Source organism: Squalius cephalus, assembly GCF_949319135.1.
Source record: "Squalius cephalus genome assembly, chromosome: 7".
In the NCBI taxonomy this organism is placed as follows: Eukaryota; Metazoa; Chordata; class Actinopteri; order Cypriniformes; family Leuciscidae; genus Squalius; species Squalius cephalus.
In genome coordinates, this window is record NC_137128.1 from 42,184,392 (window position 1) to 42,208,423 (window position 24,032).

A 24,032-nucleotide genomic window follows, 5' to 3' on the forward strand; every position below is an offset into this window, starting at 1 on the left:
TTGTTACACTGAATGAGATTTTAGTGGAGGCCTTCTGTAAATCATGGTAAAATATTATGATAGTCTCTTTTTTTGGCTAAGAAAAATATAAATTGAACACGACATTGAACACGGGGGGGCAAAATTTAAAGCTGTATAATGTATTATACTTTTATTTATTTTTTGATGATTGAAAATCCCCTTTCATCTTCAACCTGCCATGTAACTTACACGAACAGCATTTAAAAGTTATATATTTTTTTAAACCTGTTTTGAAGAGAGGCATCATTTGTTTGGATATCATTTGTTTGGATACGTTTATATATTTTTATATCCAATACAATGAAAGTCGAAATGTTCAAAAACTGTTTGTGGTGACTGTAACTTGTCTGTGGTTGATCTGATCCACCACTCCTGGTTAATGTTTATTTTTATTTTGTTTTACAGTTACATAATTATGGATCAAGAAACAGATGATGATGTCATGGACACCTCTCCAGATTCATCTAGAGATTCTGATTGTGTCAATCCTTCAGTCACACATCAATATACAGATGACATCATGGACAATCCTCGGGTAACAAATCAAGAACCAGATGATGTCTTGGAGAATCCTCCAATTAAATATGATGAAAAACACACAGAATCTCTAAACAAAGACAGTGATGACCCAGTTGTGACAGACTCAACCACTAAAGCAGAATTTCATATACAACCAACTTCAGTTCCTTTCACATCACCTGATCAAGATCCTGGAGAAAAGACCTCAAATGAAGACTACAAGGTAAAAGTGATACACTGTTAAAATATGTTCCAAAAATGGGGTTTCTCAGTAATGCCATAGAAGAACCATTTTTTGCTCCCCCTCCAAAAAAACTTTCAGTGAACAGTTCTTAAAACAGTTCTTTCTTTCTTTTTTCTTAGTGCGAAGTATATGTTAATAATAAAGCATTTTTAATAATGAATACATTTTGTGCAATGGAAAGATTCCATGGATGTTAAAGTTTCTTCATGGAACCAGATGCCAATAATGACACTTTATTTATTCTTTAAGAGTTTTATATATTTATAAAATATTTATATAATATTTTATTTTATTTTTTTAAGAGTGAAGAGTGTAATTTGAAAAGAAAAGAAATGTCTTTATTCTCAATGTTCTTGCTGTACTTTACATATAAGGCCCAATATATTTTTTTATGAATTTTTTTCTTCTGATTCACAAGTTTGCCTATTTCACCTCTACAGAAGTAGAATACACATACAAGTGTGACATTCAGATGTCATACTTTTGGCCACATGGCATTATGTATACAAATGTTTACTCATGCACAATTATACAACTTTTAAAAGCCATGGTAATAAGAAACAGATCATTTGTTGTTCTCTCTCCAGGATAATGTGAAGCCAGTAGAAGAAGGGAGTAACCTGGAACCTGATGGTAATACAAACACAAGTATAGTACATGTGTGCTCAGGCTTTAATGATTCATCTCACAGCAATAAGTGTAAGAAATATGCCTATTAGCAAAAAGCACCATTACATTATCTTATAGTGTGGTGTTATTCTTATATGATCTGTATCTGAGAACAGTTCTGTGTTGTTTGCTTTAGATCACAGTGATCCCGATTTGACGATTGCATTATCTAAAAGCTCTGAGGCCGTCCAGTTCGGATGTGACAACATTCTACTTGGAGAGAAACAACCCTGTCTTAAAAACAGGGATATTTATGAAGAGAAAGTTGAACAGAAACTGTGCGTCACTTTTCAAGTCATCATGAATGTTTGTCCAATAAATCGCAATAAGCTTTGCGCTTTGTTACTTTTGATATGAAACCAAGCCTCAGCTTTCAAATTCTGCCTATTTTATCACAAAAGTCAAACAATAATTAATGTTTTGGCACTCTTTCAAACAGGGTTTGTGTGATATGGGGGAAAAACTAAATTGAACGCTGTATTACACTTTTATTTATTTTTTGATGCTTGAAATTTTCATCTTCAACCCATGTACTGCCATGTACTTACACGAACAGCATTTTAAACGTATATTTTTATTTTAAACCTGTTTTGAAGAGAGGCATCATTTGTTTGGATATGTTTATATATTTTGCATCTAATACCATGAAAGTCAAAATGTTCAAATAGGGGCGACTGTAACTTGTCTGTGGTTGATCTGATCCACCACTCCTGGTTAATGTTTATGTTTATTTTGTTTTACAGTCATATAATTATGGATCAAGAAACAGATGATGATGTCATGGACACCTCTCTAGATCTATATAGAGATTCTGATTGTGTCAATCCTTCAGTCACACATCAATATACAGATGACATCATGGACAATACTCGGGTAACAAATCAAGAACCAGATGATGTCTTGGAGAATCCTCCAATTAAATATGATGAAAAACACACAGAATCTCTAAACAAAGACAATGATGACCCAGTTGTGACAGACTCAACCACTAAAGCAGAATTTCATAAACAACCAACTTCAGTTCCTTTCACATCACCTGATCAAGATCCTGGAGAAAAGACCTCAAATGAAGACTACAAGGTAAAAGTGATACACTGTTAAAATATGTTCCAAAAATGGGGTTTCTCAGTAATGCCATAGAAGAACCATTTTTTGCTCCCCCTCCAAAAAACCTTTCAGTGAACAGTTCTTAAAACAGTTCTTTCTTTCTTTTTCTTAGTGCGAAGTATATGTTAATAATAAAGCATTTTTAATAATGAATACATTTTGTGAAATGGAAAGGTTCCATGGATGTTAAAGTTTCTTCGTGGAACCAGATGCCAATAATGACACTTTATTTATTCTTTAAGAGTTTTATATATTTATATTTATATATATATATATATATATATATATATATATATATATATATATATATATATATATATATATGAGTGAAGAGTGTAATTTGAAAAGAAAAGAAATGTCTTTATTCTCAATGTTCTTGCTGTACTTTACATACAGTGCTATGCATAAGTTTAGACACCCATGCTAAAGTTGACTAAAAAGAGGAATACAAAATCATCTTTTGGAAACTGAACTTAATGCCTTAATTAAAAAAATTTGGAAAAATCCAACCTTTAAGGACACCAATTTGCTTTGTGAATGAATAATGTATCGTAAATTTATTTAAAATACAGGGTGCATAAGTTTGGACACCACTATGTTAAATTCCCATAGAGGCAGGCAGATTTTTATTTTTAAAGGCCAGTTACTTCATGGATCCAGGATACTATGCATCCTGATAAAGTTCCCTTGGCCTTTGGAATTAAAATAGCCCCACATCATCACATAGCCTTCACCATACCTAGAGATTGGCATGGGGTATACTTTCCATAAGATCATCGCTCAATGCAAATCAAACCAGCTATTAGGGTGAAATAAAACCATGCCAATCTCTAGGTATGGTGAAGGCTATGTGATGATATGGGGCTATTTTAATTTAAAAAGTGTGATGTTCAGATGTCCTCATACTTTTGGCCACATGGCATTATGTATACAAATGTTTACTCATGCACAATTATACAACTTTTTAAAAAAAATGGTTATAAGAAACAGATCATTTGTTGTTCTCTCTCCAGGATAATGTGAAGCCAGTAGAAGAAGGGAGTAACCTGGAACCTGATGGTAATTCAAACACAAGTATAGTACATGTGTGCTCAGGCTTTAATGATTCATCTCACAGCAATAAGTGTAAGAAATATGCCTATTAGCAAAAGGCACCATTACATTATCTTATATTGTGGTGTTATTCGATCTGTGTCTGAGAACAGTTCTGTGTTATTTGCTTTAGATCACGGTGATCCCGATTTGACTTTTGCATTATTTGGAAGCTCTGAGGCCGTCCAGTTCGGATGTGACAACATTCTTGTTGGAGAGAAACAACCCTGTCTTAAAAACACAGAATTCCCCGTGATCATTCCAATACAGAGGAAGATATCAGAACATCATGGCTCTGTGATCAACATGATTGGCTCACATGAGACTGTTGTTGAACCTCTCGATAAAGTTATTGGTCATCTAGTGAACGAAAGTGAAATCCATGCCTTCATCTTTGTTGTGCGACTTGGACAGTTGACAGATGAGGATAAGATGGGCATTGAATGGCTACAGAGAAGATTTGGTGACAGAGTTCTTTCATCTGTGATTATTCTCTTCACCTATGAGCAAGAGGAAGAGTGTGACACTATTATAGATGACTTAAAGAACAACTCTGTTCTGGAGCAGCTGCTGGAGAAATGTGGAGGAAGATATCACAGCTGCAGCAAGAACATGAACAACCAATCAGAGATCAGAGAATTGATTGACAGGATTAAACAGCTGTGCACTGACAATAATCAGCAGTTCTACACCAGAGAGATGTACAAACCTTCAGGAGACCTGCAAAACAGTGAATGTCAAAGTGGTAACACTGATGCTATGTTGATTTTTGTCTTACATTTACCACAACTCCATTTTAACATTTTCATTCAAGATTCAATATATATTTGACTATTATGATTCATGTGGAAGTTGTTGGTGGAAATATGCCTCTAATTGAAAAAAAAAATCAACTTGATTTTATTAAGTGGTTCTATAATACATTTCCATTTTAGTTCAGAACTAGTGCTAGATTCAACTTTTTCTTTGAAGCCTTGAGTTAAGCACTATAAAAATATATATAAACATTTAGAATTGCACAGTGAAAAAACACCATTTTAAAATTTCTGAAAAACTTACTTCCATTTTGCACAAATCCACTCTTAAGAGGCATTTGAATAGGAAGTAGGTCACACTCTCTGTGTCTGATTTGTATCAAAATAATCACCAATGAATCATTTGCTCTGTTTTCATGAAATGAAGGTGCAGAAGGAGAACCAAGCATTGGTAAAACTAACGCAGAGCCTTTGGGGAGCTTGATCCAAACTGATAAAGGCAAACAAAAGGTAAGAAGTTATATACATATTATTTTCAGAAAGTTATTCATAAATTAGTCTATTCCACCATGATCTCATGAGTATGCGTATGTATTTAAATTCTGTATATGTGTCTACCACACGTAGGCTGCATTTACTTACATTTGCACATTTAAATTGCAAATTGCATAAAATTGCATATAATCCAAAACATATCATTTGCATATGAAAAAATTTATACAAAAATTAATCCTTATTGAATCTATGAATATTGAATATCTATTAATTAAAGGAATTCATCAGTTGTTTCTATTATATAATCTGTGAGTATTGGTTTTCATCATATTTATTTAAAGGTAGGCTACACTAACTTTTTTTGTTCAAAATTAACAAAATTAAAATCTCAAATGAGTCAATAAAGGATGGCCCTGTCCTGAATAGACAGAATCCTAAGCCCTCGCAAACTTCTTCTGAGTAGCTACACACTTTCGTGAAATAATGTTGCTCTGACTGTTAGGTAGAAGTCTGCTGTTTAGCTCACAGGCTTGCAGGCTCCACAAAAGTGTGCATTGAGGGCTCATATCTGCCACAAATGGGGTGCTCAGCCTCTCAAATAGTCTTCTGAAAATTAAATGACAAATGGGACTCCCTACGGTCCACCGCAAGTGCACATGAAGTGCTCTGTCTCGTAAAGCTACAGTAAAGTCTTGAGCTAGTTAGCTTGAAATCCTTTCCATCTCTTAAGCCTATATTTAAAGTTTATGAGCAGTAGGATAATCTCTCTCTCTCTCCTCCAGTAGCAGTATTAACATTAAGTGACATGGCATCTGATGCACAGAAGCCAATGGCACGTCACTATGAGTATTGGCACATCCGGTGGCACATTCGGTCTTCATTGGCATGTGCCAGTGGATAGTGGCATGTGTCACTGACATTATCGCGACACCCTGACACTGACATGACACCTGACTGACACCGTATGTTGTGACACCTCTAGAATTGACTGACAGATTAACCGATCACCTATACTGACGTAATTGTGACACAAAATAAATAGCCTAATTTTGTGATATTTTTAAATATCAATTAAACGCATTAAAGTCAGTAATATTTTTTCAAGCGTGTTATTTGTGTCACGTCTGTATTTGGTTGGTATGTGCCACTGAATGTTTTGTAATACCAGTCCTGCTTTATGCTGTTTATCTCACAAAGTCACAAACTGCCCATTCTAGGAAAGACAGGAAATAAATCTATCATGGGTCACTAAACCTTTATTTTAGCGTGATGCTGCACGGACACACGGCAGTAGGTGTGAGTATAAGTGAGTGTAACACTGGCCAGCGCAAGATTCTCATCTGTGGCTTTAATATTTCAAGTCCTTCCAAAAAGTATAAAAAAATCAATTATTAACCCTTTCATGCATGAATTATGATAACCTCAGTCAGGATTTTTTCCTATGTGTTTTTATTGCTCTTAGGGCATGAAAAACAAGAATTGATTTTTATTTTTATTTTTTTACAAATTTTTCAAAGAGATCTTCAGATGTTCACTTGAGTGGACAGCATGCGGTTATGGTTTAAACTGAAGATATACTGTATTAAATATAAGACAATAATCAAACAGATAAAGTATGTGAATTTAACAAACTAATCAATACAATTGTATCAAATCATGTGAAAACTATAAAATATATACAAAAAATATGAATGCGAAATATTGCAAAGGCTTCATACAACTTCATACAAGTTGCACTTCGCGTATCTTTGATATCAGAACATGAGGACGTGATTCCATCAGAATTTTCTACAGCCTGTCAAGGTACAACTGTGGAAACCACTCAGATGTTCCCTCCAGTGCACCAGAGTATGGAGATTTACCCTTATTAGCTGATAATTCTGATTATGTTCAAGATGGACATGCACATTTCTATCATAGCCCTCCTCTGAGAAAACCTAGCGATATACGTTTTTTCAATCTCATCTGAAATGATCAGTGTTGGGGGTAACGCATTACAAGTAACATGCATAACGCATTCAGATGACTTTTTTGATGTTACGACGAGTAATGTATTGTAACATGCATTACCTAATCAGATTACTTTTTGATCTAACAAGTAATTAACTACAAGTAATGTGCATTACCAAATCAGATTACTTTTTGATGTAACAAGTAAAGAAACGCATTACAAGTAACATGCATTACGTAATAAGATTACTTTTTGATGTTGAGTAAAGAAACGCATTACAATAACGCGCATTACATAGTCAGATTACTTTTTGATGTTATGAGTAAAAAACGCATTACAAGTAACATGCATTACGAAATCAGATTACTTTTTGATCTAATAAGTAAAGTAATGCATTACAAGTGTCATACATTATGTAATCACATGACTTTTTTCGATGTCAATGAAAATTACATTCTAATAATACAAATACATTTATTTACAGTAAAAAAAGTCACTGCAGATTAAGTTTTTAAGTTTTAAGTTTCAAAAACAATATTCACATTATAATTATGAATTGTAGCTGAAATATAGCAATTGATGCATGACGTCCACTACAGTGGACATGTGATTAATCAGAGTTTTCTCTCAATCTAAAATCAAAACTTGGAAAATTTTACTGTGATATGACTCATTAGATATTATTGCTTGATGCTGCAATATTTTTTTTTACCTACAAGAGTCTCCTAGGATAGAAGGAATGGGTGGATATTCCGGAGCAACTTGGCATGTCTGACTGACCCTTGGCCATCTTGGTTTGGAGGGGGAAAAAAATCGAAACACAACGGCTTGCCACTTGGTTGCAATTTATAGGATGATGCACCAGGGTCCAATGAAGAGGTTGATGTGCAAATTTGCCATAAAAACCCGTGCAAATTCAAGAAAATGCTTTTTTAATAGCTGACCACTGTAGTGACCACTATGCGTGAAAGGGTTAAAAATCATTTGTTAGGCTATGTATCTGAAAACGATTCCATACCGAGCTACTAGCAACCAATTATTTAAAATACAAGTGCAAAAAAGTGCTCAGTGCATTTTAAAAGTTCAACAAACGTTTCGGTCACGCAGGACCTTCCTCAGTACTTTTAATATTTCAAAAATAATTTCTTGGAATTATTCAATAAATAAAATCCACTTTTGTTGTACAAATTAACTATGTGCATGTTACATAATCTACATTATACCCAGGCAGACAGCTGCAGGTGTCACTACTGGAGGTGCAAAGACTTTGAAGCTCAATGGGCCCTATCTTGCACCCAGCGCAATTGACTTTGTACACCGACGCATGTATCATTCCTATTTTGCACCCGTGCAAAGCGCGCTTTTCCCTCCACAGACACACGCCGGTAAACTAGGGAATGAACTTGCGCTCCCTGGGCGGTTCAGCGCAAAAAAGGAGGCGTGTTCCGGCGCAAACAATCCCTGGTGCTATTTTGCTGTTCCATAAAACAATTGCGCCACTGACCAGAAACAACGTCTCGGTTATGTAGGGTAACCCTCGTTCCCTGAGTCCAGGGAACAGAGACACCTCGTCGGGGGAGTTCCCCTGACGAATTGGGATCACGCTAGGGAGACCAATTGCCTACGAGTGAATTAAAACGAGCCAATGAAAATTGGCATGCAAGATTTGCATTCCGCAGCCCGCCTACCAGCGCAGGTATAAAGGCGGAAGCAACGCATTGCATAGTGCTTTTAGCTGAGGAGCCGAACGGTGTCCGGTCCTCCGCGAAGGTACAGCAACATGGCGAGGCAACGAGGCGTCGGAGTTCCCTGATGACGAAAGGGAACGTCTCGGTTACGTATGGTAACCCTCGTTCCCTGAGTCCAGGGAACGGAGACGCCTCGTCCCGTCGCCATGTTGCTGTACCTTCGCGGAGGACCGGACACCGTTCGTCGTCTACCTCCTCCAGGGGCAGCGCTTGCAGGTTCACCACCTGGTCCGTGAAGGGAGTGGTAGGAACCTTGGGCACATATCCGAGCCGGAGTCTCAATATAGCATGAGAAAGGCCAGGCCCGAACTCTAGGCACGATTCGTCGACCAAGGTACAGCAACATGGCGACGGGACGAGGCGTCTCCGTTCCCTGGACTCAGGGAACGAGGGTTACCATACGTAACCGAGACGTTCCCTTTCGTCATCAGGGAACTCCGACGCCTCGTTGGGGGAGTTCCCCTGACGAATTGGGATCCCTACCAAAACGCCATGGTGCTGGCCCCTTCCAGCGCCCAGCTAAGCTACAGCCCTGCAGCAGTTTCCAGAAATTTTGCGGGAGCTAGCTAGGGAATCACACTGCTGTTCCGCAAGACCCAATCAGTGGATATTGGATAACACTGGGAAAGCGTGCCCGACCCCAAGGAAAATAATAAGGGGGGGGGGGGCTGCGGAAGCTGAGGCAACCTAGAAGAAGGCCCTCAAATACACACATGTACTAACCACGTAGGGTAGTGAAACATATGGCAGTCCTTGAAGGTAGTCCCAGTCCGAAGGAGTGAGGAGCGTACTCAACAGGGACGACAGAATGAGTCTGTCAAGGGGAAGACACGGCTGAACTGCACGTGGCAATCATGGTTCGCCGCAGGGACCACTGGAAAAGGCACCCAGTCTACTAGCAACTCCTTACTGAAGGTAGCAGACCTGGTGCCAGGCGGTCCGCAACGCCTGGCACCGGAGGGGGTGATGGAGGAACTCACGAGGTTAGCCGTTTGTTGGGTAACCAACGGAGCAAAAGACGCACGTATCCGCTCATGGAATGGCGTCGCAAGCCAACACACCTATTCCCTCTAATTACTGGCCGTAGCAAGTACTCGGGAGGAAACAGGTTCCACACGCAGGCTATAAAACCTAGCGAACGTGTTCGGTGTCGCCCAGCCCGCAGCTCTACAAATGTCTGTTAGCGAGGCGCCTTGTGCCAGAGCCCAGGAAGCGGCAACACTCCTAGTGGAGTGAGCCCACAACCTGGGTGGGCAGGGCTCACCCTGGGACTCATAAGCCCTGGTGATAGCATCCACTAGCCAGTGGGCTAACCTCTGCTTGGAGACAGCCTTCCCCTTCTGCTGGCCTCCATAACAAACAAAGAGCTGATCTGAGGTCCTGAAGCTTTGCGTTCTGTCTATATAAACCTGGAGGGCCTGGACGGGACAGAGAAAAGCTAAGGCTGGGTCTACCTCCTCCAGGGGCAGCGCTTGCAGGTTCACCACCTGGTCCGCGAAGGGAGTGGTAGGAACCTTGGGCACATATCCGAGCCGGAGTCTCAATATAGCATGAGAAAGGCCAGGCCCGAACTCTAGGCACGATTCGTCGACCAGAATGCCTGCAGATCCGCTACCCTCTTGAAGGATGCCAATGCTAACAGGAGCGCGGTCTTAATGGACAGAAAATTAAGCTCAACTGTCGGCAAAGGCTCAAAGGGAGGACTTTGGAGTGCTTTAAGCACTAAAGTTAAGTCCCAAGAGGGTACAGGGTGCAAATTGCTAGCACCCTTGAGGAATCTGATGACCAGGTCATGCTTCCCCACGGACTTACCTTCAACTACATCGTGATGTGCGGCTATTGTGGCAACATACACTTTGAGGGTGGAGGGAGACAGCCTTCGCTCCAGCCCCTCTTGTAGGAAGGAGAGCACGACTCTGATCGGGCAAGTTCGTGGGTTCTCCCCGTGGGAAGAACACCAGTCGACGAACAGGTTCCACTTCAGCACGTAGAGGCGCCTCGTAGAGGGGGCTCTAGCTGAAGAGATGGTGACTACCACTGCCTGTGGCAGGCCATCTAGAACCTCCGCGTCCCGTCCAGGGACCAGACATGGAGTTTCCAGAGGTCTGGACGCGGGTGCCACAGAGTGCCCCGTCTCTGAGAAAGTAGGTCCTTCCTCAGAGGAATCGGCCAAGGAGGGGCTGTCGCAAGGAGCATGAGTTCTGGGAACCAAGTCCGGGTTGGCCAATACGGGGCCACCAAAAGGACCTGCTCCTCGTCCTCCCTGACCTTGCACAGGGTCTGTGCAAGAAGGCTCACTGGGGGAAACGCATATTTGCGTAAGTCCCGGGGCCAGCTGTGCGCCAGGGCATCCGTGCCGAGAGTTCCTTCGGTCAGGGAGTAATACCACTGGCAATGGGTCGTGTCTGGAGAGGCAAACAGGTCTACCTGCGCGGCTCCGAAGACTCGCCAAATCAGCTGGACCACCTGGGGATGGAGTCGCCATTCTCCTGGCAGGGGAGGCAGCCGTGAAAGCTCGTCGACCACACGATTGAACTCCCCTGGAACATGAACGGCATGAAGCGACCTCAGATGCTTCTGACTCCATAGGAGGAGGTGGGAGGCGAGTCGCGACATACGACGGGAGCGTAGACCACCTTGTCGGTTGATGTACGCAACGGTCGCAGTGCTGTCCGTACGGACCAGTACGTGCTTGTGTTTGAGAAGCCCCTTGAGGCGATTCAAGGCTAAGCGTACTGCTTGCAACTCTAGGCAGTTGATGTGCCAATGCAGCTGGGGCCCCGTCCACAGACCCGAGACTGCATGCCCTTTGTACGTGGCCCCCCAGCCCTTGGCAGAAGCATCTGTGAACACCACAGCATGCCTGGAAACCTGGACTAGGGGCACTCCGGCCCGTAGAAACGCAGGGTCCGACCAAGGGGTGAAGGTTTGGTGACAGTGCGGGGTGACTTTGACCCGGAACGTGCCGCTCTGCCACGCCCACCTCGGGACTTGATCGTGAAGCCAGTGCTGGAGCGGTCTCATATGCAACAGACCGAGCAGCGTTACTGCGGCTGTGGCTGCCATATGCCCCAGGAGCCTCTGAAATTGTTTCAGTGGGACCGCTGACTTGCCTCGAAAAGACTTGAGGCAGGTGAGCACTGACTTGGACGCGTTCCTCCGTGAGGCGCGCAGTCCGGGCGACCAAGTCCAGTTCCATACCGAGATAAGAGATCCTCTGCACGAGGCAGAGTTTGCTCTTGCCCCAGTTGACCTGAAGCCCAACTGGCTGAGGTGCCGAAGCACCATGTCCCTGTGATCGCACAACACACCTCGCGAGTGCGCCAGAATGAGCCAGTCGTCGAGATAGTTGAGAATGCGAACGCCTTGTTCTCTCATGGGTTCTCTCAAACTGAATTGCATAGCCGAGCCGGATGGTGCGGATGAGCCAGCGCAACGGCCTCAGGAGCGCTAACCAGGTTCCGAGAAACCGCCGCAACGAGCCCACCCGCACCATCGGCGTACCCGTGGAGGGCCAGCGAGGTGGAAGGCAGGGACACGGCCCCGGTGGCATTGTAGCAGCCGAGAGCGGGGTCTGGGTGTGTACTTGGACAACACCTACCTGCTTCCACCGGGGGACAGACGGCAGAGAAGACCCGAGAGTGTTCTGCTGCGGGCTGTCGCCTGGCGAGGGAAGGGGAGGAGACAAGGAACGAGGCTCAAGGGCGGCTGCTGGTCTCCGTGCCTTCCCGTCCAGCGGCAGACAGGAGTGACGTGACCGAGGTGGCGCCACTGCTATCTGAGAGCTGGGGAGAGGGAACTGAGAGTGGCGAGACCCGAGGGTGGCGCACACTGACGTCCCACTCTCGAGCGGGAGAGACTGCATGTTTGGCAGTCCCAACCGTGAATGACCCAGAGGAGGAAGAAACTGCTCTTTTAATGAGGTTTTGGGTACCTCGGCTGGTCGGCGGCGGAACAGAAACAAGAAAATTCAACAAAGGATTCTCCACCCGGCCCTCCTCCGGGGGAAGGAGTGGTGATGACACACACTCCCGAAGAGCAGACGTCACATACTCTGGGTCGCTCCTCTCAGGGTCGTTTCCCTTCCTTTTGTTGGGGGAAAATGAACTCCGAGCGGGCTGGTTTTTTAAGGCGCTTCTGGACCACCAGTGTGGACATCGTCCGACCGAAGGCCAGCGCTGTAACTAATCACGGTCAGTCATAAAGCGCAGCTCTACTCCGAGTCAGAACTACCCACGTGCACTGAATGTGCAGGGGTAGTGAGAGAGGAAAAACTTCTGCAGATTTAGGCATGTTTGGCTTGCCATATTGGCACCAAAATGCTTCCATACTGCCAAAAATTTTCACACCCATCCAGGCACTTTAGAACAGCCCAGGAAAGTGTGGCTGTCAAGTCTGAATCTTCAGCATGAGAACACACCATTATAGTAGGAACTCTGCATCATTTTCAGAGTATAACAGCCCTCCCTCCAATGTAGCGATCGACATCTGCCCTCCCCTGGGGCCCCGAATGAAATGCTTGGTCCCTCATAAGAAAGACCAGAATCCCATCCGAAAGCCTCGACGGCACACGGCACGCTGAGCGGCTCAAACCTTTACGAGAAAGGGGAGACGAACAATGTACCGACGTGGTCATGCACTCATGAGAGAACATGAACCACCCACGAACGCCGTCTCAACACACTGATTAGGCATGTGAGACAGTGATCGTGGCCGTCAACCAGGCATGCAAGACAGTGAACGTGGCCATCGTCTCGATGACACACGGCACGCTGGACGCTCAAGCCTTCAGGCAAGGCGAACAACGCGCCGACGTGGTCATGCTCTCATAAGAAAGCATAAACCACCCACGAACACAGTCTCAGCATGTTTGCGATGCGCTAGAGGAGTGGGAAGCTCGTGAGGGTCTTTCACCTGGCGAGACGTTCCGCACTGTAACCCCCAGATCACCAATGCTATTAGCCACAGTAGTCCTCTTTTTTGAAAAGGAACTAGATGGGGAATAAGCAAAGGGACTCAACTTATTAGAGGTACACGAGTCTCGATCGCGCATCTAGAGCGCCGAATGACGCGCGCTGGGTTGCCGTGTAACCCGCGCTGTCAGCTGGCGCTCGACGGCACACGGCACGCTGAGCGGCTCGAGCCTTTTAAAAAAGGGGGAGACGAACAACGTGCCGACGTGGTCATGCACTCCTGAGAGAACATGCACCACCCACGAACGTAGTCTCACACACTGATTAGGCATGTGAAACAATGAACGTGGCCGTCAAATGAGGACAGGAAACGATCACATCCAGAAACACATCCTGTCATCACGTCATCCTGAAAAGGACGCGATCTTCACTCGTGTTGCTCTTTCAGGAAGAAAGTACTCTCTTTATTGTGCTGAAGCACACAGGGACCCAACGCGGCGACACAGCGGGGAAACTGCAAGCCCGCTGTGCGCACTCAACCGTTTACCAGCTGTAAAAACAGCTTTTGAATTAACAGAGTGTAGACGCAGCCGGCAGACAGGAAAACGCGCGGTCGCTGAAACGCCGTCTCACCAACACAGAGAGATCCCTTCCCGAAACAGCAGACTCGTAGAGCGTAAGATAAATACAATCTTAAAGCTCATTCACTCAGAGAGGACACAATCGGTCGGCTCCTCAGCTAAAAGCACTATGCAATGCGTTGCTTCCGCCTTTATACCCGCGCTGGTAGGCGGGCTGCGGAATGCAAATCTTGCATGCCAATTTTCATTGGCTCGTTTTAATTCACTCGTAGGCAATTGGTCTCCCTAGTGTGATCCCAATTCGTCAGGGGAACTCCCCCGACGAGGCGTCGGAGTTCCCTGATGACGAAAGGGAACCTAGTCTAAAGTCAGTGGCGCGTTGCGCGTTGTTCATAATGCTATTTTAAGGGCGCATGCTTGGCCATAATCAATGTAGCGTGTGCACAACGCGCATATTGATTCTCTCATCTACACAGAAGCAGCAGTTTTCATTTTTGCAAATCATACATTATTACGATAGATAGATAGATAGATAGATAGATAGATAGATAGATAGTTTATTATAAAAGCATACATCTAGCTTACACATTAACCCAAATTATCATACACCTGTTTAACCAAAGTTAATTTGGGTGTGTTTCTCCATCCCCAATGTCACTTCTCTGTGTTTTACGGCCCTGACGAGAACGTCGGTCTCCTCAGCTGTGAACCGCTCCTGGCGTGCGTCTGGCAAATCCGCCGTTATAATAGCAATCCGCCATAGAACAAGCGCGTCTGCTCTTAAAGGGAATGTGAGATGACGCTCTGATTGGTTTATTTCACGTTACGGCCAAACCACACCTATGAATAATGAAGCTACTTCAGAACAACCCATTTTAGATTTGCGTCGGGCGCAAGAGTCATTTATCCCGCTGGTATAATAGCAACAGCGCCCAAGACCCGCCCACAAAGTTACTTGCGCTTTGCGCTTGACACTTGCGTTTCAGATCGTTAAAATAGGGCCCAATATCTCAAAACCACTCAGAATGCAGATAGAAGCTTATAATTCCAATATGACAATATGTACAAAAAAAAGTTCAACATAAAGCCTATAAATAACAATAAATGTAACATTCTTGTTCTGTTTGGCTTTTGTTTTTTATTCTGTTCCCAGTTCTGCTTTGCCTAAATTCTGTTTGCTAGTTAGTTTTCTGATGGGATTATATTCACCTGTTGTGCAATTAGTTACCTTGTTATCTCTGGGTATTTAAACCCTTAGTTTCCTCTGTTCATGGTTCCGTGTCGACAATGTTAAATTGTGGTTGTGTGATATTTCCTGAGATTCTCCTACGCGTTCTTTTAGATTTATTCATTAAAGTCTGTTTAACCGTTGTGCGATTACTGCAACCCATAATATTATGGTTACATACAAATATATAGTTTTACTGTTATAAAAACATGCTGAGCTGAATGTATCAGAATAAACACGAAACACACATGATCATTGTGATCTGTGAATCTGGCCAATCCTGGAACAGCTGTGTCGTCATCAGAGCTTGTGCAGCCACTCTGGTCGGTCAAAATTTGTAACCAGCGTACCCTGCTTCAAGTCAGATGCTGACCGGTCTGCGCAGTCGAACACACCTAATGCTACAATAGCAACTGACCCCTAACCCAGAGCCTCTCTCAATGGCTCTGCCCTAACCTTACCTCACACCCTAATAGACAGCTATGGTGACCAATTGTAAGACCTTTCGGCACACCCATTACATCGACAGGCAGATACCCACACTTAGGTTGCTTCGCTGCCCTATCATCAGACAATGGCAACTGATTTCAGACAGACTTATGATGAGGCAATGGTTTTATGATCTACAATAAAATAAAAAGCACATTGGTGATACCTAAGCGAATACTCAATTAATACAATAATAATTTCTCACTAGAAATTGCATCAAAAGTGGGAAAAAGCTGGTTAAAAACCAACATTTACATAGAAACTGACCACCAAACGCAACTTTCAGATGCAGTTTAAAAAAGAAAAATTGTTAGCCCAAATGTCATGGTTGAGATATCATAGCCAGCAAAGGACACATAACGCTGCCTTCAAAAATCGATCAGTTGAAGGTATCTGAGAATACAAGATGCGACACGATCATTGGATTTGTATGTGCCTTCCTACCTCCATATACTTTCATTTTTCAGCTTTCATACGCAGCCAAATGTCTATTCTCAGTAAATAAAAAGAGAAGAAGGTTACGTTTGGCTCTTGTCTTGTAACCGATCGCGCAACTACACAGAGTCAGGATACTCAGTGATTAACAATTTATTCCTTTCTGTACCTCACCCAAAACAATTTAATACCACCAATTTAATAATATTATTAAGAAATGGTTAAGGTTAAGTTTACAGATAGGAATGGGATAAGCAGCTCTAAAATATAATAATGTATTGTAACTAAAATAATTGGCACTGTACATTTATCTGACTGTTACTTTTTTATTGTTTAAAAGTGGTTAGATTTGGAGTGGGGTTAAGGGATCTACAATATATGTAAAAATAGGTAAAAATGGAGCTACACTTACAGTATATTTATGATATAATAGATTTTATGTTTCTAAATATGTAATAATGTTTAACTTTTAGATTCTGAAAAATACAATATTATATTGCAGCATCTATTAAAATGTACAAATATGCATGTTTTTGTACCTGCAAATGTTACACACAAATACACAATGAGATCAGGCTGCATATTCATGTCATATGTTTTAAATATATTAAATTACCAAAAAAAAAGTGTACAAATTAACATTCTTTTCCATGGCTTATTAACCAGTTATACTATGTATTTTTATCAGCTAGGTGCTGTGCAACTCCTTGACAGGCTTCAACTTCAAGACAAACAACAAAAACTGAGAACTGCAGATTTCCTCAAGCCAATTGGACAATCACAGTCCCAGTCTTGTGCAGAGGAGGAGCTGGCTTCAGTTTTTCTACAAAAATTGATGATGATGGACTACAGAGCAAGATGCCTCCAGATTAAAGAGAATAATGAACAACATAACACGCAACAATGGAACAATGACTCATCTGAAGATGATAGTGATGACTTTGATGATATTATTGGAGTAACTGTTAAACCCTCTGATGAAAAAAACAAATTAGATGGTGTCCACTTATTGGATGTTCAGATGGCCGTGTTTCATTGTGCTGATAGTTTCCTAAAGCAGCTCATGGTGACTAAACTTTCACAGTGTCAGTATGCTCTGCCTCTGCTTGTACCAAATCCATTCAAACAACAGATTGAGTTCCCACTCTGGACATTTCGACAAATCAACAAGAGCTGGAAGACAACTGATGATAAGGGTAAAATCTCTAGCAAATTCCAGCCAGTCTACAAGGCTGAAACTCCAATGGTGGCTTTCTTCAGGTTTGGCCCTGTGTCCTCATCCAAGTCTGACCTAATGAACAGCCTGATCAATGAAAAACACAACACGTTCTTCCACAGAAACTGCCCGGGCAGCAGCAGAACCAGAGTACTGATGGATGGACTGGTGGAGATCGCCTGGTACTGCCCCTCTGGAAAGGAAACCGATAGATTTACTCATTGTGTTGCATTCTGTAACCTCCATGGTGATGCAGGAGCCAATGAGAAGCAGCTGGATATCCTGACTGAAATGGCCTCTGTAAATGTTGCTATTTTACCACAACTCGGCAAGAATGACAAAAGCATGACCAAGATCAAAAACTTATACAAGGACTCGAAGCCACTCTTCTGCCTCCATACTGATAATGATTCCCCTCTCACAAAAATACGGAAAGGGAAATTCAAAATTGGTTTGAAAGACAAAAATAAGTCAGTTGTGTTTGAAGAAATTAGAAGAGCTATAAATAATGTGCTCTTATCTTCTGAATCATTTCCTGTTTTCAAGCTTGAAGACGTGGCCAAGTACTCCGGTATCAGAGTAGATGAGGACAATGATAAAGACCTCAGGAGAGGAAAAGAGGCAGCACAGCAGATGATGAGTTTACTGCAGGATAAAGATCTGACTGAAATCAAAGAATCATTTTTGCCATTGCAGGGAAAACTGTGGCATCAGTGGTGTGAGAAGAATAAAGAACTTCATCGACCTACATTAGGAGAATTACATAAGGGGAGCAACATTGAAAAGAACAAAAGTTCTAAGCAATCAGAAATGCTGAAAATTCGTGAACAGCAACAAACATCTGTCTTAAGTCAATTTATCCAAATCTTTATCCAAAATCTGAATTCACAAGCAGGAAATGAGGTGTCATATTTTCTGAAATGGCTGGGAATCCTGCTGGATGACTACACCGCTGATAGTCTTTCTGCCCTTCTTCATCAGTATGATGAAAAATGGTCAACAGTCCTAAATCTTAAAAAGAAACAGGATAAATCACAGCAACTGGCAGCTGCACAAGTAGAACTTGAGACAGTATCTGAGAAATTACAGGCTGCAACCTTTGGCTTGGAGCACATACTCAGAGAAATCGGTCAGATATTTGAATCATGTTCATCTGTGAAGAGGAAGAAGAAAGACATGACCTTTGACTTCTCTTCACTCCCGAGTCTTGCAGCAGAGATGATGATGTCTGGATTTCCACTGGAGCTGATGGATGGTGATGCTGCCCATGTTCCTCTGATCTGGGTTACTGCTGTTCTTGATGCACTCATCCAGAAACTGGGAGACAGGAGAGTCTATGTGTTGTCAGTTTTAGGGATTCAGAGCTCTGGGAAATCCACCATGCTGAACGCCATGTTTGGACTGCAGTTTGCCGTCAGTGCTGGCAGGTGCACCAGAGGAGCTTTCATGCAGTTGGTCAGAGTATCAGAGGAGATGAAAGCACAGTTGGAGTTTGACTATATTCTGGTTGTTGATACTGAGGGACTTCGTGCCCTAGAACTGGCTGGAAGATCAACAAGAAATCGTGACAATGAAATGGCCACGTTTGTTATTGGTCTCGGAAATATGACACTGATCAACATCTTTGGAGAAAACACAGCTGAGATGCAGGACATTCTTCAGATTGTTGTTCAGGCCTTGATGAGGATGAAGAAGATCGGACTGAAACCAAGCTGCATGTTTGTACATCAGAATGTTTCAGATATCACAGCCGGAGAGAAAAACATGGAGGGACGGAGACGTCTGCAGGAGAAACTGGATGAGATGACGAAACTGGCTGCTAAAGAAGAAGACTGTGATACAGAGTTTTTCAGTGATGTCATAACATTTGACGTACAGAACGATGTAAAATATTTTGCTCAGCTGTGGGAAGGCAGCCCACCAATGGCACCACCAAACCCAGACTACAGCAGAAATATTCAGGAGTTGAAGGACACCATTCTCTCAAAAACTTCTGCATCTAGCGGCGTTACACTGTCTCAATTCAAAAAGCGTATTAGTGATCTGTGGAATGCACTGCTAAATGAAAACTTTGTGTTCAGCTTCAAAAACACACTTGAGATTGCGGTATACAGAGAACTAGAAACTAAGTATAGCGACTGGACATGGAGCCTCAGAAGCGCCATGTTGAGCATTGAAGACAAGTTCTTAAATAGAATTGATAATGGAAACATAAAGGTTCAGGAAAATGACTTACTGACTGACATGAGAAAGACAAAAGAGCAGGTAGAAAAATCAATGCTGTCTTACTTTGAGGAGGACAAAGACAAAGAAATTCTGTGTCAGTGGCGAGGAAGATTTGAAACCAAAATCAAAGATCTTCATGATGACCTTATAAAGGGAACAAAAAGAAAGTTAGATGAAGCAATTGAACAGAAAAAAGCCAGGGAGAAGCTAGATCAAAGAAGGACAGATTATGAAAACACGCTTTTCAGTCAGAGCAAGGAATTAGCTTTGAGACTGAAAAAAGCAGTAAAAGATGAACATACGCCCAAGGAGGAGTTTGACACAATGTGGAGCAAATGGGTCACTGAAATGACCAAAGATACTCCTCCAATGGAAGACCTGAACTTATGGAACGATGTGACTCGGATCTTATCTGAAGATCAGGAATTGACTCTTGTAAATGACCGGTTAAATCAGAAAGACTATGAACTGATCGACTGCCAGAGTGATTATTATGTCTACATGAGACTGAAGAAGCATCTAGAGCATTCTGATGAAACTCAATCTTCAGAGAAAGCTGACAAGAGCTCTAAGAAAAGTGGAATACTGAAGCGAGTTGGCCGAAAAATCTGGTCTGGTTTTGGATATATTACAGGGACTCAAAAGCCAGAGAACATGGACCTAAATGCTGAATGTCATTCCTCGATAAGGCGTCTGATTCAAAAAGTTATTCAGGACACTGAGATGATAATGAAGAAGTCACCAGTCGGAACACGAGGCTACAATGTCAGTTACATCCAGGAAATAACAGACTGTGTTAAAAAATCAGTAAAGCAACATGAATCCATGAACCAAAAATACAAACTGAAAAGAGAGTTTAGCATAGATCTCAGTCTTCATGTTTGTGACATTGCAAGACAGATGTTTACTGAACTTCACAAAGAATTCAGAGATGCAAATGACCCAAGAATTTATCTTGAGAAGCAGAAATCTCAATATTGGAACATCTTCAAGAACTACTACAAAGGAGCAACAACAACAACCATACTGAGTGAATTCATCTGCAGCAAACTTGAGCCATCCATCCTACAAGCAGTTTACAACACAACTGCTATTGATTTGGCAGCAAAGATGAGGTCTGACATACCAGCATTACGTGAAAACAGACCAAATCTGGAGAAACACATTCTGAAATCCCTTGCAGAAAAGGAGGATTTTGACCAGTACATAAAATACATTCATAATCCCAGAAAACACTTCAAACAATTCATAAAAAATGAGGTGGACAGATACTTCAAACAAAACAAAATGATTCTATCAATTTTCAAAGGAAATCTGACACAAAAAGAGCTGATTGTAAGTAACGCGATTAAAGCAGCTACAGTGGAGGTCAAGAGTCGGAGTGGAGACGGCAACATGTGGTTCAGATGCTTCACCACAACCCTGACAGATGAGCTGAAACTCACAGAGAACTCATGTGGTGATCTCAGCGAAATTAAAGACTTGGATTTTCTTAAGAATGTTTTAAGTGACAGTCTAAAGGAAAGGATGACTAGTCTTCAGAACAGTTTGAAAAGCATTAATGACATAAAAATGGAAAATTGCAGAAAAAGACCAGATGAGATTTTGATTGATCACTTCTGTCAGTGCTGTTGGGTTCAGTGTCCTTTCTGTAAAGCCATCTGCACAAACACGATGGTAGACCATCCTGGAGATCACTGCGTTCCTTTCCACCGCAGTATTGGAATGAATGGGTGCTTTTACAGAGGAACAACAAACTTGGCTGTTTATTTCTGTACAACAGCAGTAGCGAGCGATCTATCTTTTTATCCAAATTCCTCAGAAGAAAAAGTCCCCTTTAAAGAATACAGAAAAGGAGGTCCTGATTATGCTAACTGGAGCATCACCCCAGATCAATCTGAGCTGCCGTACTGGAAGTGGTTTGTGTGCAGATTTCAGGAAGATCTGGAAAAGTACTACAGTAAAACATTCCAGGGACATGGCCAGATTCCAGATGAATGGAAAAAGTACACAAAAAAGGATGCTCTGGAAAGTGTGGATAAATACATGTAATGGAAAAGTAAACAAATGGCTTTCAGATCCCTGTTTACAGATGATATTTTGACTGATCCTGTTTTACTCAATTTTGTTTCTAAACTGGTAGATGCAGTAGGCTACATTGTGCTTTTGTAGGAGGGATTTTTTTTTTCTGACAAAGTTTATATACTGTTATGTTTGTTGAAGTAACACTGATGTGCTTTTTATTTAGAGACATGGATCAGTACTATCAAAGTGGAGAGACAAACATGTGACTGTTAAAGAGATAGTTCACCCAAAAACGAAAATTAGCCCATGATTTACTCACCCTGAAGCCATCCTAGGTGTATATGACTTTCTTCTTTTAGATGAATACAATCGGAGTTATATTAAAACATGCCCTGGCTCTTCCAAGCTTGATAATGGGAGTGAATGGCTGTATGACTTTGGAAGTCCATTAAAGTGCATCTATTCATGATTAAAGTGCTCGACACGGATCTGTGGGGTTAATAAAGGTCGTCAGAAGTGAAGCAAAGTGTTCGTGTAAGAAAAACATTAAAACTTTATCGACTAAAATATCTAGCTTCCGGCATCGATTTACGGCAAAAGAGTAACCCTTGAACTTGATGTACAACATAATGATGAACGCAGTTGCCCAGCCCTGTGGGTGCTTCTCAATTCTTATTGGTGCATCCTTGTTTCCTTTCCTCACTTCCTTTCTTCGGGTCTCAGCTCCATCCCCTGAAGGATGCGAGGGAAGGCTGCAAGGAAAGAAAATGAGGACTGAGGAATCGAATGAAAGCTTTTTTATACACTGGAATACTTGATCACTCAAGCGTCACCCCACAGCGTCATCAGCTGCGCTCAAACTGATCTGCCCTTATGTTGTTGAAGTTTGGTTATTTAAGAAATTCATAAGAAATAATAATAAAGCAAGATACCCTGTTGAAATATGTGAGATGTGTGGCTTATATAAACTGCAAAGGTAAAGTATAAATTAAATTGATTGTGACCGATGTGAAGGGGGAGGACAATTTATACGTGCGTCACGTTTAGTCGATAAAACACTTCCGCATAGGACACACCTGTGCATCCTTGCTCATAACTCCTCAGGAAGCCTCCTCACTCCTCGATCGTGGTGCAATTAGAGAATTGAGATGTCCTTCAAGATGGCTGAGCTCGATCGGTTTTCGGGTCATAGGATGGAGGACTGAGAAGCGAGGACACGAGGAGGGATATTGAGAAGCACCCATTGAGAAACACCCCCTGTTTGTTTGAACCGCGAGAGGCATCAATTGCCGTAATTAGGTTGTGCGTCAAGTTCAAGGGTTACTCTTTTGGCGTAAATCAGTGATCTCAAACTCAATTCCTGGAGGGCCACAGCTCTGCACAGTTTAGCTCCAACCAGCTCCAACTCACACCTGCAAGGAAGTTTCTAGTAATCCTGAAGACCTTGATTAGCTGGATCAGGTGTGTTTGATTAGGGTTGGAGCAAAACTGTGCAGAGCTGTGGCCCTCCAGGAATGAGTTTGAGATCACTGGCATAAATCAATGCATACCCGATTGTATTTGTCTGAAAGAATGTCATACACCTATATAGCTTCAGGGTGAGTAAATCAAGGGCTAATTTTAATTTTTGAGTGAACTGTCCCTTTAAAACCAGTGGGAAATGTTTAATGATTTATTCTAGGGCTGGGAATCTATTAAAAAACAAAACAATTAATTGCACAATTTGCTGTAATTAATTGCATTTCCCCCAAGCTTGTAATCATCAATATTTAAACTTAGAATAACTTAATTAATAGCCCTGTATTAAAATAATATTAAACATCAGTAGCCTATATCAATATATTATTCTTTTTCAATAATCAATCAACATAATCAATTTAACTTTTTTTTTTTTTTTTTTTTTTTTTTTTTTACTAATTATCAAAATAAAATATAGTCCTACAAAGCTATTATTACCAGAGCATGTGATAAGAGCAGGTCATTTTACCATTGTTGCCTAGCATGACTATACCAGCTCAGCAAACAGAAGTCTACTACAGAGAAATTTCAGGTTATTTGAGCGGACTTTGCTTTTCCAGTGCGTGATCGGTACATGATTGCGTTTGGGCCGTGAACGACAGAGCAGAACGCGCAGCGCAAACATGGAGCGGCGCAGCAGCGCGCCGACACACACACACGGAACGGAGAGCGCGGCGCGGAAAAGACGCGCTCATGAAAGCTGCGCGAGAATGAAAACTGATCGCCGAACACGGAGGGGTGGGCATTTTGGCCTTTTCAATAGCAGCCGCAACAGGAAATCATTAAAACGAGGCAAAAAA

General features: G+C 42.1%; 1 protein-coding gene across 1 annotated transcript in view; it reads left to right on the forward strand.

Moving 5' to 3' along the window:
* LOC307162408 (interferon-induced very large GTPase 1-like) overlaps positions 1 to 21,788 on the forward strand; it is a 31,808-nt gene extending 10,020 nt beyond the window's left edge. The window contains exons 2-9 of the mRNA XM_079877667.1: positions 427 to 763; positions 1,372 to 1,417; positions 1,590 to 1,731; positions 2,197 to 2,533; positions 3,574 to 3,619; positions 3,786 to 4,397; positions 4,835 to 4,917; positions 16,936 to 21,788. Of these exons, the coding sequence (XP_079733793.1) occupies positions 437 to 763; positions 1,372 to 1,417; positions 1,590 to 1,731; positions 2,197 to 2,533; positions 3,574 to 3,619; positions 3,786 to 4,397; positions 4,835 to 4,917; positions 16,936 to 21,741 (6,399 nt within the window). The 5' untranslated portion in view covers positions 427 to 436 and the 3' untranslated portion in view covers positions 21,742 to 21,788. The remainder of the gene's footprint in view (positions 1 to 426; positions 764 to 1,371; positions 1,418 to 1,589; positions 1,732 to 2,196; positions 2,534 to 3,573; positions 3,620 to 3,785; positions 4,398 to 4,834; positions 4,918 to 16,935) is intronic.
* The last annotated feature ends 2,244 nt before the right edge of the window (positions 21,789 to 24,032 follow it).